The sequence below is a fragment of the Tamandua tetradactyla genome, chromosome 13 (assembly GCF_023851605.1).
Source record: "Tamandua tetradactyla isolate mTamTet1 chromosome 13, mTamTet1.pri, whole genome shotgun sequence".
Taxonomy (NCBI): domain Eukaryota; kingdom Metazoa; phylum Chordata; class Mammalia; order Pilosa; family Myrmecophagidae; genus Tamandua; species Tamandua tetradactyla.
Window position 1 is genome coordinate 29,164,706 of NC_135339.1, and position 17,652 is coordinate 29,182,357.

The 17,652-nt window shown below is 38.4% G+C and overlaps 1 protein-coding gene across 1 annotated transcript in view; it reads right to left on the reverse strand.

Moving 5' to 3' along the window:
* Nucleotides 1-17,652, reverse strand: part of MYPN (myopalladin) — a 93,614-nt gene that overhangs the window by 25,820 nt on the left and 50,142 nt on the right. Inside the window, exons 11-12 of the mRNA XM_077125118.1 lie at nt 8,092-8,682; nt 7,592-7,730 (exon numbers count right to left, since the gene is read on the reverse strand). Of these exons, the coding sequence (XP_076981233.1) occupies nt 7,592-7,730; nt 8,092-8,682 (730 nt within the window). The remainder of the gene's footprint in view (nt 1-7,591; nt 7,731-8,091; nt 8,683-17,652) is intronic.

The window sequence follows — 17,652 nt, forward strand, 5'->3', positions numbered from 1 at the left end:
AAATGGGGGACTCCCCAAGGCTTCATCTCCCAACCCATCTGTTCCCTACCACAAGGGCTGCAGCTGTTTTTGCAGTCCTAGCCCTGTTCTTGTCTGTAGTCCATCTCGTCCCACTCCTAGTTCCTCGATTTGCTCCTATCTCACCTCACGGCCCCTGAGTCAGTTCTTTGAAGAAATGTCCCAAACAGCCAACCTCGAGTCTGGGGTTTGCTGAGGACTACAGATAAATCTTGTTTGGGTCCTTTATATCCTAACCCTTTTTTCTTGTCCTCTATGAATGGCCTTTGTTCTTGAAGGGACTAAGTGAAGAAAAGGAGATACAGGGATGGGATAGAAGACTCTCTACTCTCAAGTTGTCAGTTTCGGTTATTCCTGAAAAAGTTTACAAAAGCTTTGCTTGTTTCAGTTCAGGATATTACATCTCTGGATCCAAATCACCAGGAAAACAAGAGGAACTTGGAGGACAAAGAGAAGCAGGAAGACCAGTCCCTGGGGCCTAAAGAATAAAATAGACGGGGTAGCCAAGGCGCCAGCCCAGAGTGGAGAAGTTCTTCAGGGAGAGTGGGCTCAAGAGGCAGGTGGTTTCAAAGCGTTCCATGGCTTATCACCTTGTTTCATTTAACTCCCCCAATTCCCAACCCATTCCTCTAGTCCCCATTCTAATGGAAGCCTTCTCTGTGCTCAACAATCTTCATGGCAGCTTGAGTCACTTCCTAATGCCTGACCAGTGAGGGCTGCTAAGTTCCTGGCCAATTACATTGTCCGAGTTATTATAGGGGGAGATGTATTCCTGGAACTCTATATTGAAAGTATGAGCTAACTTTTCCAAAGAAACATTATTCTACCAGGTAGTAAGTTATAATTATACCCTATATTTCAGGGACACAATGGGTGATATATATAGCCTTTAAGTGTCTGCCTGAGAATATAAATACCACATTGTCTCTGTGGATTCAAGATAGCTACTTTTAGGAATTTGATTTTAAATTGGGGCTGGATTTTAAAGAATTTATAAATGCTTGAATTGGCATAACCAAAGGAATTACAGAAGCAATACGGTAAAAAAAAATGTGCATTTTCTTTTACTATAACCATACATATATATATCTTGGTTATATATTTATACTCTTATCTGTACTACAAATTAAGAGGTGATGAAAAAAGAACGTTCAGTGAGTTATTTTAAATATACTATTTGCAGCTAGGTAGTGAGGATACAATTGTAATTGTACAGATCTTAATTGGAAGTTTCAACTGAGATACCAAGATGGGCTAGATATCAGAAAATAAGTGAGTTACACACACTGTCAAGAAATTTCAAAACAGGTTCTTAACAGGTTAGAGGATTTAAGCCCTTCACTTCCATCAGAGAGGAGTGGTACTAGCCAGAGGACTATTAGAGGGAGCTGTTAATGTCTGCGAGTCTCCTCCTTCCATCTCCAGCCAGGGGCTGGGAGACGTGTACTTGCCTTTCACCTCAAGTCTAGTTAGAGGGATTAAATAGGACCATGTGGAGAGTTTGCTATATGTTCCCAGTTAGGAGGACACAGTGAATTTGTGTCGACTTCTGCCTGAGGAATTGAAAATGTGAGGAGAGGTCTGGCTTTTTGTTGGGCAAGCCAAAGGCTGTGTGCATTCTCAGAATGTGTCAGGGCAAAAGATGGGTGAGTGGTCACCGTGGTCTGCACGTGGCCACACAGGAGACAAACCCAGAGTGGAGTCATCTAAGGTCCCTCCAGGGTCAGGAAGAGCATTAATGAAGTGGGGGACGAGAGAGGCAAAAAGAAACTCACTTATCTTCCCTTCTGGCTTTAGTTTTGCCATCTACAGTAGTCCCTGGTGTGTGTGTGTGTGTGTGTGTGTGTGTGAATGGTTTATTTTTGAATGAGGATATTTGTGTTGATTACTACAATGGACTAGTTTTTTTTTTTTTTTTACATGGGCAGGCACTGGGACTCAAACCTGGGTCTATGGCATGGCAGGCGAGAACTCTGCCTGCTGAAGCCACCGTGGCCCACTCTGGACTAGATATTTTATAATAGTAAATCAAGATTATATTTTGTAACAAAATAACTACAGAACATTATATTAACTAAAAGTGGCCAAAACCTGTTTTGAGAATGGCTTGTCTTTTATCCAGTAGCTGAAAAAGAATTAGCTATATTTGGTAAATGTAAAGGATAATGGGAAACAGAAATAAAATTGCTCTTTTGAGACCTGCTTGTTAATATAAAAGTTATATAATTTGTGAATTGCAAATGATCAACACAATAAGAACACTTCAGGCTAAGAAGATTTCATGAAAGATTCCATAAAATATTTGGGAAGTTGAGCCTTAGGAACAAGAAAACTATATAACTGTAAGATAAAAATGGCAGGGGTAGGTGTCCTGTTACTGAAGCACTGAATTTTTACATCTGAGACATTAGCAAAAAATGACGCCACTCTCAAAGCTGAAATTGATGCTTTTTAGTAGTGCTTCGCAACTAAGTATTGGTTTATCCCAAAGGACTTACCCTTGTTACACATAAATCAAGTTATGATTTTTGTGACTAGATTTCATAAAGAAATTTGAAAACAGAAGCCGTATGTTTGCGTTCAATTTAAATGTTCTCCCTGCACTGTTCTGCATAAGGTCGCACTACAGAGCCACTGTTGATGGTTGTGCGCTTTGAATTTCCTGTACTGGATTTATGCTGGATTCTCTGTTTTCCCTTGCCTGGTTCCCTTTTGAATAAAAACAAGAGTTTCTAGGTCAGCTGCTCATGGTGAAATCTGTGGTCAAGGGAGAGAATCTTTTTTTGTGTGTAAACCTGGTCTGAATGAAAATCAAATCAATGGCATATGATCCATTCTTTGGTTCAAGTTAAAGAACTTAAGTGAAAATGAATTGTGCAGAATTATGTTTGCTCTATGAAAGAGAATGAAAGCTAAAGAGATTTGTTTTTAGAAGAATATGCCATTTGAAAATATAGCCTTCACCTTCTTTTTAAAAGATAATCCCTAGTGAGGCCAACAATTTGACAACCTGAGACATTTGATTTTGGGGGTGCATCTGCAGAAAGTTCTTGCCGATTGAAAGAGTGGTAGAGAATGTTTTACTCCCATTGAGAACCATTATGTAAAGACACATCCCAATCAGTACGGCACTGTCAAGGATCTGGATTTCCAAAATGTGGGACAGCATCCTCATACTCCCTGCCCCGAGCTCACCGCTGGCCTCCCCTATTCTTCGTTCTGAGTCTGGGCTTCAGGAGAAATCATCGAATAGGATCAAATCTGGATGAGACTCTCAATGTTCCCACTAACTCTGGGTAAGATTTTCATAAAAGAGGTCTTATGTGTTAGAGGAAGTGTTCTTTTCATTCTTGGAACAGCCAGAGTTTGGAGACAGCAGATAAAAGATTGCTAGACCCACTTGGCGGTTAACATGCACAGAGGATGTCTTTTTTCACTATGTGTCTAATAGGTGCTGTCTTCTATGGAAATACCCAGACTTCAAAGACCATCCCCTGTCCCTGCCACCAAATTCTTATTAGGTACCTACTATGTGCTAAAGACTGTGCTATGCTCTGGAGATACAACATTCTATAAGACACAGACTCTGCTGTCAAGGAGATTTCTGGCCTATGAATAAATAATTATTAAAAGATACATAGGGCCACGGTGGCTCAGTGCCAGAGTTCTTGCCTGCCATGCCGGAGACCTGGGTTCGGTTCCAATTGCCTGCCCGTGCAAAAAAAATAAAGATGCACAGATTTATTTCACACTTAAATTTTAGCTATATGTTCACTTGTGCTTAATTTCAGTGTGTTTTAAAAAGTTTTCAAGTGATTAAAATGTCTTGCTATCATAAGCATGGTGGTATCCATAATTTGATATGACCAAAGTCTATATGGTCAAGTAAGATATATTTTCCATAGATACGCAACATATCCAAAGTTTTCTACTTGGTTAAAAGTTTCATGATTCCATCTGAAAGTAATGTAAATTCCATAGTTTGTACATTAATTCAGCAAATGTTCACTGAGCACCTACTCCGCTATGTACAACAGGGATACAGCAAAGAATAAGGCCCCTGCCACCCACCCCCAGTACCAGCCCATGACCAGGTGGGCAGAGGCAGGAGACACTTCATAAGCAATGCTTAAGGTGGGCAAGGCCAGGCCAATAGCTATATGGATTTCTTTGTAACAAGGAAAGGATGACAGGACTACTGCTCCAAAAGAGGATATTCATAAAGAATTCATGGTAACAGATGAAAAAAGTTAGGATTTAAAAGCAGAAACAACTGAGCAGCTTAGAGGAAAAGATTAGGGGAACAAAAGGCAGAGCAAGAATTAGGCATTTGCCCCCTCTATCATACAGAACAATATCTGGAAGCCACAGACAGTTTTAAAAAGAAGCATTAATAAAAGGGGAGACATGCAGAATAAAGAGATGGGAAGGTTTCCAGAGAAACAAAGTCAAGGAGGAAAGTTAGAATAAAATATTATATATTTGAGTGGGGTTAGGGAAAAAAAGATATTAAATGGGGGGTAGGGAGTATTTAGAAATGAACAGTCAATAAATAGTTACCGGGAACAGAATATCATGCTGTGGTCATATTTTAATTATCATGATAGTTCTATTACATTTTCTGATCCTAGGTTCCTTTCACCTCTCAGATTCAGCTCACTTAAAACATTAGGCTTTTGGGTGCATGGGTGGTTCAGTGGTAGAATGCAACCTTCCCTTTGGGAGACCCGGGATAAATTCCCAGACCATGTACCCCCCCCCCCCAAAAAAAATTATAAAACATTAGGTTTTTATTATTGGCCAATTGAATGGCTAAGTTCATGTGTCAACTTGGCCGGGTTATGGCGTCCGATTGTTTGGTCAAGCCAGCAGTGGCCTGGTTGTTGCTGTGAGGATATTCTGTGGACTTAAAACATCTCCTGTCAGTTCTGTTTCCCTAGAGAACTCTGATTAATATGCCAGTCAAGGACCCGCTGGTGGCGAACAGTCCCTTCAGAGTAAGAAATGATGAAGCCTAAAATCTAGAAATTAGGGCACCTCTCTCTTGACTTATTTCCAACTCAAAGAAACTTTGTTGTCAGTCAGAAAGCTAACCCATTAGATTTCATAAAGTTCTAAGAATCAACAAGCAAATGTTAATCACTAACTGGAAATGTTATATAAGGAGTCAGAGAATAAACGCTGAGATAGTACAACAGAGAAAAACAAAATGTTAGACTTGGCCATGAAAACTCATTTTCTAAAACATAGCCTCTAAGTTTTGGTTTGGGAGAGGGAAATGTTTATAGTTAGTAATATTCATTGTTCAATGAATTCTGATTTATTTTCATGTTCCGTATAATATTGTAATGCTGTATACACAATCTTTCCAAGATGGTTACTCGTCTTCACTTGCTTAAGACTAAAGTAGAACTAAAAGTTCTCAAAACAAAATAAAACTAAACAAAAGCATACTCTTCAGAAGGAATCTTTTGTTTCTCCCCCTCCCCCACATATATAGCCTAATATGGAAATGGGAAAGCGAGTTATTTGGATTCCTGTGTCCCCAGACTGCGGCTGTAGATGCCTCTCAATAAACAAGCATTTCTTTATGATTGATTTTCCATTTACACTTTTCTAGACAGATTTTTTCTTCTTACCTTACCAACTGGCCACATTACATCATATTTCTTCATGAATTTTCACTATCATTTCCCAAGGCAGCAATGGACAAAACAACATTACAATATGGTCATCATTTCATTTCTTAAAACTTCCTCAGAATTAACATCCACCAGCCTAACACAAGCATTCCATTTCACTCAGCTCCATCTTTGCCTGAGTTTCATTTGTGTGGTTTGGCTTTCATTTTCCATGGCATAGAACACTGTCTAAGACCAATTTTGTAATTAACCCACCATAATTATTCTCAGAAGAAGACTGACATCACAAAGACCCAGGTGGAGAGGGTTGAGATGCTTTTTGAGATTACTCCTAGTTTCTGCTACTAATCCTGAAGTTGGTTTAGGATGGAGGTTTAAGAGAGAGATTCATCTGGGACTATGGCTCTCAAGTCATGGAAGTTCCTATTTATGTGTACTCACATTTCAGGTAATTAAAAGAAAAGTTTACTTTTCCTTGGGTTGGATGATGGATAAGCTGGATCGACCTACAGAGTAATTGTAAAAGTAAAATCAAATAGCTTGTGTACTGACCTGGTAAAAAGAACCTTTTTTTTACAGGGTTCTAATCATTTCCCTCTTTGTGTTGTAAAAAACACAGGCTAAACACAGCTCTGATTTCTGTGGCATTTAGAAGGATTAACAACCACAAAGATGATGATAGTATTATAGGAAAACAAATCTATGTTAGAACAACATTTATAGGGCTTGATGGTAATTGTTGTTACAAAACCCCAGAAGGCTGCAGAGTTTCAGGGAAAATGTGAAAGTATCCCGGAGACCAGGGCTCACATTCTAGTTCCACCACTGACGGTTTGATGACTGAGCTTCAGTTTCACTGTCTATAAAATGGAAGAGAAGAACAGCTGCCTTGGTCTTTGTCTCTCAGAAATATATATAATTGACGAAATGTATGAAAGTCATACTCAGTTGTGGCGAATTTAAATATTCTATTTCAATTCAATCATTAAAAATTGATTTTAAAAAGCCTTATGCAACACATTTTCAAAAGAATGTGCCCCGTAAAAATTGTCCAACATATGACACAATGGAATATACTTCCATGGCTGAACTGGAAGGAAGAGACAGAAACACTAAGGAAAGCAGCATATGGTTAGGGAAATCTGGGGTCTTGTTTTCAGCAGTGACTTACGATATAAATACCACATTTTGTTTTTACTGAAACTATATGTCAGATTTCAAAATAGATTTTATCAGTTCCCACCTCGGGAAACAAATCAAGAGCAAGATCATTAAGGTGGAAACCCACAATTTAAAAGTGACCACCTTATCAAAAGCAAAAATAAATGGCACCAAGAAGAAAATAGTGTATCTCTTGTTGAAAGAAGCTCCCATGTGGCTTTCCTCTTTCTTCTTCAGTGCACTTACTAGAAAGCAAGGAATGATACAGGGTGTTGCTTAATGGCTATTTCCCATGGATCCGCATAATATAAAGATTGGGAAGAACTGGTGAACACACCTCCAATCACATTAGATCGAAGGATGTTCGATGAAGGGCAACGTAAAACTCCTGAGTGCCTTCAAAATCTAGATTATATCAAAGCTCGGATACCAAAATATCTCACAGATGTGATAGTTTGCATAAACTGCAGAGGATTGCTGAGACAGCCTGGACAAAGACTATCGAGCTTCTTTCCTTCTTTAATATATTTTATTCTAGGTAAATGCATGTGTCAGCAACTACCTAAATTAACTATCTAGATAGTCCAGAACTGCTGATTGGCGTGGATGAGTTTCCTCCATGACTCTTGTTTAGTTGGTGCCCTCACTTGTAAGACTGCAGCGGGAAACTCTCTGAGACCAAATGATTTCAGTATCCAAGGGCAGAATTAAGCCCAGTTATTTTCCTTACAATACAATGCCCATAAGCCATCAGAATCCAACAATCTCACCTGCTGATTTGATCTGACATCACCGAAATTCATTTTTTTCCCCAGGTCTCGAATCACTGCATTTTTAGTTTCACGAATGTAATCATCGTTCAGCAGCTGAGGAGACTTTGCGTTTTTCTTCAGTAGTCCCTGGGATGGCCTGTAAAAGAAATTTGCACCTAACACTACCATGAAAAGCACTGGCCACGGTACAAAAGCTTAGAAACTAGAATGGTTGAAATAGTTACCCGACCCCAGGATTCATCAGGCATTTATGGAGGACATCTTTGAACACTTTACAGTGAATCTGTGTTTGTCAGAGGTGTTTACAGTATATCTCTATTCACTCAATTAAGTGGCCATGTCCCCTTGTCCTAAGATGTTCCATATTTGTTTTGCATCTAAGAGACAGGATTACCTAGGAATCCATTAAATGAGAGCCTTGTTCCAGACTCAGCTATTCTATGCACATACCCCTCTTAACTGGACCTCTTAAATCAATACACCTCAGTGACACTTACACAGAAGGTGCGCTTTTGGGTAGCCCCATGGCGTTGGTGGGTGGTACGGCTGGGAGAGAAGGCAGAACAGAGCTGAGGAAAGCCACTGGGTTTTGAATCCTGCTGGTGGGAGAGACGGGACTTGGAGACACACAGCGGGGTTGAAAATGGTTTCCACTGGAGACAGAAAATGCAAATGGAGGTTGTGCTGACTCTGTTGGACCCGGAGGGGGTGGTTCATTTTGGATAGAAATCCCTCCTGGAGATTTGTTTTGCACAGAAGGATGAGAAACCAAGAGGCTTTCTTTGCTCACTGTCCTCTGAATGGCTTGAGGTGTGCTGCTCAGAGTGAACACCGGGGAGCTGGAAGGGGATACTGTGGCCATGGTGGTGTTTGTGGAAGGGAAGAAATGCTTCGGCCGGGCCAAGCTGAAGGTCTGCGATGGAGACGCCTTCACCTGCTTGCTGGACGTTGTCACTGCCGGAGAAACAGTGGAGTTCAGAATACTCATGTTGAAAGGAAACTCCTTAGGAGACGAAGGAGATGGGTTTTGCGACTGCTGCTGTTCCAGTAAGACTTGGTTGTGAAGCTGCTGTAACTGGCTGGAATCGCTGCACACAAAACAAGAGTGGGAGAACGGAGGGAAGTCTGTTACTGTAGGTCTCACCCTTCAGAAACATACAGACAGGCTGTTTAAACCCTTATACTGGTGAAGAACACACAGTCAGAGTGGCAACAAATCAGCTAATCACTGGTGAGTTGTTTGCTTGTCTCTTCATCTTTCTAGGTCTGTTTTATTGCTAATAAGATGGAAAAGGGATACTAGACTTCCTGTTATATAGAATTAGAGATAGTAAGCAAATCCATAGCTGTTAAGCAATCCTTTTAAAAATCAGACCAATGCAGCCTTTCCTTTAGATCTCTTTTAAAGTGAAATGTTAAAAAAAAAAAATTTTTGTCTGCTTTGAAAAGTTATACTCTTTCAAGAATTTTTTTTAAGTATAGAAAAGTATGAAAGATAAATAAAGACTATCTTTAATGTCACTGCTCTGAAGTAACTGCTGTTAATAGCTTGATGCAAATCTATCCAGACCTTTTTCATGTATATGCACACATACACACATATACACACGCACATATACTTATATATAATATTTCCTTAAAAGTTGAATTCCTTTCTATATATGGCTTTTTTTTTTATATTCAAAGCATCTTTATTCATAATAACTCCAAACTGGAAACAACATAAAAGTCCATCAGCTGGAGAATGGATAATTAATTGTGGAATAGACAAACAGTGGAATACAAAATGGCAACAAAAAGGGTGAATGACTGATATACAAACAACATGGATGAATCTCACAGACACAGTATTGAGTGAAACAAATGCTTATATTGTGTGATTCAATTGATGAAGGTCAAGAATAGGTAAAATAGTGTATGGTGAGAAAGGTCAGAATAATAGTTACTTCTTGGAAAAGTGTTGACTAGGAAGGGACTCAAAGGTATCTTTTGGGATGCTGGAAATACTCTATAATATTTTACTTGACTGATTACTTTCCAGATGTTTACATATGTAAAAGTTCACCAATCTATACCCTTTATGTACTTTATTATATGTATGTTAAATTTCATTTAAGAAGCTGTGTAAAAAGAATTCAAAAGAATGTTTTACAACATTGTGACTGCTGAGTAGTACCATTCAATTGTACATTTAAAAATGGTTAAAATGGCAAATCCAAAAACAAAAAACAAAAAACACTCCTACTCAATCTTTAAAACCCAAGTTACCAAACCTTCTCTAGGAAGATGCCCTGGAATTTCCGCCCCCCCCCCAGAGTTAATCTGTTCCCCCTCTTTAGTGTGCATTTTATTGTAGCACAAGCCATACAGAATTATAATGATGCATTTTCATGTCTTTTTTCCCCTCACATGGGAAACATAGGCTCTGAATATCTTTGGGGAAGTAAATCTGGTTTTTTGTTGTTGTTGCTAACCTACAAAGCTTGCCTTTTATATAATTGGTTCTCAATAAATAATAGGTGATTGACTGAAAAAAATTGAACTCTAATTGAACTCTGCTCTTTTACAAGGGATGAGACTAAGGTCCAGACACATTAGAAGATTTCCCAAGGTTACACAGAACTAAGGTCAATTTGATGTTGATTCAAATTCTAGTTTAGTTTATCCACAGGCCTCAGTATATATGGCTTTTTAACCAGACTTTTCTCCTTAAAAGTGGTTGACACTTTTCTAAGTTGATAAGACTTTGTTATTTTTAATGGCTATTTAATATTCTATATTATGGCCATATTATATCAATACCATATTGCGAAGCAATTAGTCTAGTCCTAATTTTTCCTCTGTTATAAAAGTGCTGCAATGAGTAGCCTTATTATAAACACATATGTGTGTACTTGTCTATTTTTCTTGAAGAAAATGTATATAAGTAGAAGTATTGGGTTAAGGATATATATTAACATGTTTTATATATTCAGCCAAATTGCATTTTAGTAAGGTTTTACCAGTACATGCTCCCACAAGTAGTATGGGCTACTTGTGGGAGCTATTCACACCCTAGGGCTATTATTTATCTCTTTAATATATTGCCACTAATATAATGGCAAAATTATCTCACTGTTATTTTATATCTTTGATTATTGCTAGTGACATTGAATATACCTTATGCATATTGGCCATTCATATTTTATTTTTGTGAATTTCTTATGCATATAATTTGCCTATGTTTCCTCTACTAGGATGTTTAACTTGTTGTTATTGATTTGCTAGTTGTCTTTATATATTAAGGATACCAACATTTGGTAGTACATGTTGCAAATATTTTTTCCTAATAGGTTATTGGGTGGGGGCAAATCCAGAAGGCTTTGTAGGTCATGATAAAAGTTTGAATTTTATTCTAAGTTGATGGGAACCAGTTTGGGGATTTTAAGGAGGGCAGTGAAATAATCTAATTTGTATTTTAACTATATTAATCTGGTGGCTGTGGGAAAAAGGATTATATAGTACGGCAAAAATGAAAAATGAAGAGACCTATTAGAATGTTAGGACGTTCATCCAGATAAGAAATGGTAGTAGTCTGGACAAGGATGGTGGCAGTAGAGATGGAAAGACACAGACGAATTCAATACCTTTTTGAGAAGAGAGCCAACAGACATAGTGATGGATTCGATACAGGTGAAAATGAAAAAGGAGAAATCAAGAAAGGGTGTTGGAGATTTGACTTGAGCAACTGAGTTTATGGGGGTACCAGCTCTGAGGTGGAGAAGAGTGGGAGAAAAGCAGTTTTGGGGGAAGATTACCAAAAGCTCTTTTGGGACAAGGTAGGTTGAAATGTCTGTGAGACATCTAAATGAAGATGACAAGTAGGCTACGGTCTCTACAAGTAAGGAGCTTAGGAGACAGGAAAGTCAGTGTCATCAGTAGGTAGAAGGTATGCAAAGCCATAGGACGTATGAGCTCAGCTAGGCAGAGACTGTAGACAGAGAGGAGAGATCAGACTGTGCCCTGGGGTTGACTGACTAAAGGAGGTGAAAGTGGCAAGGAGACTGAGAAGGGGAAACCGGGAAAAGTGACGTGTTATGGAAGCCAAGAGAAAAAATAATGTTGCAAGAAGGAGGGAATGAGTAAACAGCCTGGAGAGAGAGAGAGGAGAACCTGTTGGATTTGGCAACATGGAGGATCCAACCACATTTCCTGAAGCCTGTTTTAATGATATTAAGATATAATCATATTTTTGATAACTGTTAATTGCCCCAGTGCATGAATGGAATCGCTTTTTAGTATACGATGTATGGTATCTGTAGCCTTTACCTCAGCGCTCTATCATGAAATATGACACTCATCATCAATAGGGTCCGTAAGACCAGGCCTGAAAATGGGAGGTTCAGGTAGAAAGACACATGGGCAAGGTACTCCCCACTACGTGGGACATCACATCCAGGGGTGAAAGTCTCCTTGGTTGGCGTGGGAGGTGATTCCCAGGGATGAGCCTGACCTGGCACCATGGGCTCAATAATGCCATCCTGGCCAAAAGGGGAAATGGAGTGTAACAAATAAGGTACAGTGACTAAGAGATTCCAAATAGAGTCGAGAGGCTACTCTGGAAGCCACTCTTATGCAGGCTTCTGTTAGACATTACTACCTATGCCAAACCCCAACCAAAACCATTCCAGCCAATCCTAAAGAACATCTAGGGCATTATATAAGATTTTACAAAGGTTCCATGCACTAGAACTTTCCAGAAACCTACAACCTACAGATGGGTCCCTGGACCAGATAAGTCCTGAAATGCAGAGGGCCCAGCCTCTCCAGAACGTCAATTAGTTCCATCCCTCTATCTCATATTATCAACAGCCCCTTCCAACATGAAAAAGTAGTATAGCCCCTAAAGAGTGGAGAAAAATCAAAGGTAGTGGTGGAGTTATACAGAGAAGGTAGGGTTTAACAAATAAATATGATTGCTGAATCAATATATTGATATTTCTTTTAGTCTCCAGTATCTTAGAGCAGCTAGAAGTAAAAACCTAAAATTGTGGAATTGTAACCCCTACCTAACTCTGAAATCTACTCTACAACTAATTGTTGTGATGTGCTTTGAAATGCATTGCTTTTGTGTCTATATATTATTTTTCACAAAAAAAGTCAATTGTCATGATTAAAAAAGAACAAAACCTTCAAAAAAGAAAAAGACATATGAGCAAGTTAAAATGGGAAACCCAATTCTTTACTCATCACTATCATTCTTCAGAGCACCGTAATTCTGCTAATGTGAAGAAGGGCCAGAGAAAGAGTTGTAATTAGTTGCAAAACTATTAAAAATAACTGAATCCAGAAGTTTAGAAATGAAATAAATGACTGGAAAAGTATGGACATACCTTCTTATTATAGTCCTTAGTTGATACTATAGAAAAAGAATATTGAATGTATAGCTAAGAAATGCTGGAATGATATTCACTAGTGTGTTAGAGTGGAGGAATTACAACTGTTTTTGTTTTCTTTGCCAAATTTTCCAAAATGGGACTGATTCTATTGCTTTTATGGGCCACTATAATGCACAACTCCAGGGGACATCATTCACATTGTATTCTTTGTGTTGTGCCCCTCTGGAGTTGTGCAATATGCAGTCCAATGTAAGAATGTTTATAAATCAGAAAAAAGAGATGGAAACGATGTTTCTCTTGTTGGTGATACACAGAGTTCTGGCAATCACCAGATAGCATCTCAGCTCTGGGACAGAAGACACTAAGCTCCATACTGATGTGAGTTACTAATTGTCTTAGAGAATTAGCTCCCCTTCTGCCTGGTTTGAAAGCAAACCTTAAAAAAAAAGGAAGTTGGGAGTGTCCTAGGACTTCTCATCTTCTCCTAGCAACAAAACTTTATAGATAAGAAGACCGTATGTTGCAACCCTCCCAGTTTATGCCTGTTTCCCGCCCCCCCATAATTGTTTCTACTGCCCCTTTTCACTTTCAAAAATGTCCCAGTTTGAATGATAAATTAAATAGCCATTCTAATTTTAAAATTGTCTTAGACTTTCTTGTTCCCGAAAGGAGAAAAAAGATCAAGCTGGGAACATTTTCTCCATTTATAGGAACTTGTGTCACAGAGGCATTACATGATCTGCCCTAACTCCCACAGTAATTTCCGTACTTAATTTCTCTTCACGGGTAAGTTAATTATTTTTTAAGAAAGAAAATGGAATGAAAATGTTTTAAAATCATATATGCAGAAAATCATCAGGGCTGCCAAAGTTGAGTATTCAGATTAATCTCCTGTTGAATGAGTGACCATAGGATAAAGAACCACAGCACGGCACTGCAGTTCTCCAAGGCCATTGAGGTTTTATGTGCTTTGGAATTATATATTACTCGGGAACTCAGAAGGTGATCTGCTAAACATGAGGTCTATTAAAAATGAAAAGATTTTGTAGTTTCATACCATCAGGAAAGTCAACACAGGCAGAAAAAAAGCTGCATCAGAAGGTTTTCTAAATCTTGATTTTTCTTAGTTCTTGGAGTTTAAGTCCTTTTTACTTCCCTTTATTGACATTCTGATATACCACATATTAAAAAAGTAACCTCACAAAATAGAGGCCTATTTCCATTCCCCTTTTCATTACTGCTGTCAGATGCTATATACTGTATAATCCTTTTTTCATCCATGGAAACTCTTGTCTTGAGTTAAACTGAGAATTCAGGAGTATTAACTATTGACACAGTAATATTCTTTTCCTCCTTTTTTAGTAGTGAACATTTAAGTGAAAGAATAAAGTAATAAAATTAAAATTCAATTAAACTTTTTCATTTCATCATAGGTGGAAGACAGCAGTTAGGAGCAGAAATATCTTTATTAGATTTTCCTTAGAAAAATATATATATTAATATTGTTTCTGCTGGTATTGACTTTCCAATGGTAGGAAAATGCAAAACCTTAATCTGTAGTGTGTTTCATATTCGGCAGTCCACAGTCTGTGCTTGCTAAAGCATAAAGATGGTATCATATGGTCTTTAGGACATGTTTGTATTGTAGTCCTGGTAAATTTTAATCTGATAATGTTGTAGAAATAGTTTATTGTGGTTATGGAAATAGAAAAGATAGCATATGAAAAGTAGCCTAAGAAAGAAAAGAGTACTGAAGAGGGGACAGGAAGGTTTTGAATGGTTCCTTTTTTCCTTCAGTTACCTTTGAGCAAAAGCTTAAGAACCAGTTTTCACCTTTAAATGAGACTTCAAATGGCATATTAGCTCTTATGATTTAATACAATATGTTGGCTTATTAGAGGGTCAAAAACTTCAGACAAAATCACATATAAACTACAGTGTCAAATTGTTTGGATAATTTAAGATTCTGGAAGAAAATTTGAGACTAATATCTTTTTGTTTTGACAAGTTTTACTCCCTTGACTTTCTTGGACTCTATCTAATACAAAACAGCCCTTTGTATTAATTTATTCATTACATCAGGGCAAAGTGCTAATCCCATTATTCAATGGACTTTTACTGAGTCTTCTATGGTTCTACTTTGCTAGGTATTGTAGGAGATACACACATGCATGAGATTATTTGGACTATAAAAGGGCTCAAAATCTAGGGTGGTGCAAGGGTAGCTCAGGGGTAGAATTTCTGCCTGCCACGCAGAAGACCCAGGTTCAATTCCCGGACCCTGCACTCTCCCCACCCCACCCCCACACCTAAAAGGGGCTCAAAATCTGATGGGTATACATATATATAACACAAAATAACCAGTGGTTATTTACAAATAACATATGGAGCTGATTTACAATTTTTAATGAAGTAGAAGTACAACAAAAGGATAAAGGAAAGGAAGACTAATTATAAAGTATACCAGTTCAAAAATGCTGAGTAATCCCTCTAATTTGTAGGAACACCTGTCATAAATTGCTGTAAACTCAGTGGCTCATTTTTCTATACAGCCTTTTACTATCAGGATTTCTGAAATCACATTTTATACCCAAGCTTTCTTTCTCTTTCTACCAGTTCTTTCAGCTCACCCAACAACATTTTCACCTGTGCCGACCAGTGTGGACCTTACATTTAAAGATATGGGCTCTGCTGACAGATGGACCTACGTCCTAGTTCTGGCTCTGCTACTTGTTATCTGTGTGGCTTTGGATAATTCTGTAACCTTTCGGACCTCAATTTCCTCATAAGTAACACAGGATTAAATAATACCTCTAAGGTTGTTGTGAAAATTAATGAGTCAACTTAAATAACCTAACACATATGAGTGATCAATAAATGGTGGCTATTATATTTTTTAGTTCCTGACCTATAAACTCACTCTCATATCTTGTAAGAATTTAAGGCAGAGTTTCAGGATTTTGTTGTGGTGTCTGGAATACAATAGAATTTCTTAGGGATTTTGAATTGTCAATGTGAAATATCGTGACAGTGACAAACAAACTTGGAATACCATATCAAGTACTTTTTTTTTGTATGCTGTATAATGGGACCATATTTCATTCGTTTTTCCATGTGAGTATCCTTTTATTTGTTGAAATATTTTTTGTTTGTTTTTTGGGAAGTGCATGGCCGGGAATCAAGCCCAGGTCTCCCACATGGCAGGCGAGAATTTTACCACTGAACTACCCTCGCGCTCCCAGGTACATTTGAAAGCAGTTTGGCAGTAGCAGTTTTTGGTTAGAGCCACTTTTCCTGGCTTTCAAGAGCAGATTGTGCACATTTCATCCCAATTTTACATTCAGTGACCTTCAGTGAGCTGTTCGTCACTTGACCTTGGCCGCTGTGGAAGTAGCTACACCATGGAAATTGGCAAATGCTGCATGTGAGGGCTTTCCCCACCCCCAGCCAGTTGTTAAGTGTTTACTAGCACGTCCCTGAGCAGGATAACTCATTTTGATTAACTATGTCTCTGCAATCAGCTAACGTGTGGCTGCTGAACCAGCTGCACCTTAGACTCACTAGGGAGAGTTTAGAACCAAGCCAAACCCAAACACTGATTCTTGGGCACCGCTGCCCAGAGAGTCAATTGGCCTGGGATGGAGTTAGGCATGGTTTTTATCATCTTTTGAAATTTAGGCCAATGATTCTTCAGGTTCTTAAACTTTAGCTTCCATCAGAATCTGCTAGAGGACTTGTTTAAACACACGTTTCTGGGCCTTTCTTCCAGAGCTCCTGATGTCTGGGTTAGGACCTGTGATTCTACCTTTCTAACAGGTTCTCAGGTGAAGCAATGCTGTTGGTTCACCTGCTACACTCGAAATCGCAGGGCCATACCTAATTCCTAAATGCACCTAGGATTGAGACTCACTACTCTAAAGAAATGTTTGACCCCCCAAAGCGTAGGATTTCCCAGTACACTCTGATTTTTGTCCAAAGTTTTACTTACTTTAAATGTATTTTTTTTCCTGGGTGTGGAGTGGTAGGTGGGGTGGGGGAGGACAAAAACATATTGCAACTTAGTTTTCTCGAGTCAATTTCTCTAACTCTAGACCAGTGGTTTCTAATCTGGCTATACATTAAAATAATCTGTGGAGAGATTCTGATTCATTTGGGATAGAGGATCTATCTATCTATCTCTATATATATATCTCCTCATTTTATTCTAGAAGGTAGCCATTAATAAGAATCACCACTATACACAGCTTGATATTCAAGTCGAAGATTTCAAGTCTGAAATATCTAGGCTTTGAGGATAAAATTTTTAAACATGACTGCCTCCATTTCTGTTGCAGTTTTAGGATCTATAGGATTATTTCTATTTTCTATATGAATGGCAAATGAAAGTACGAACAGAAAGTTGTATTCTCAAGAAGATTATTTGGACAGCCAATATATTTTAAAGCAAAACCTGTGAGTTTAAAACCAGAAAGATATTTGCAAAGTGCCCTTGAGGAAATGGGGAGAAAGAGGGAAAATTCAACTTCCCCATTTGGAGAATTCTCGATATTCTCACAAGCAGTGGGGACAACCAAATCGATAGGCTGAGCCCTCAATCTTGGGGTTTGCCCCTATGAAACTTATTCCTGCAAAGGATAGTCTAAGCCTACTTAAAATTAGATTTAAGAATCATCCCCAGGG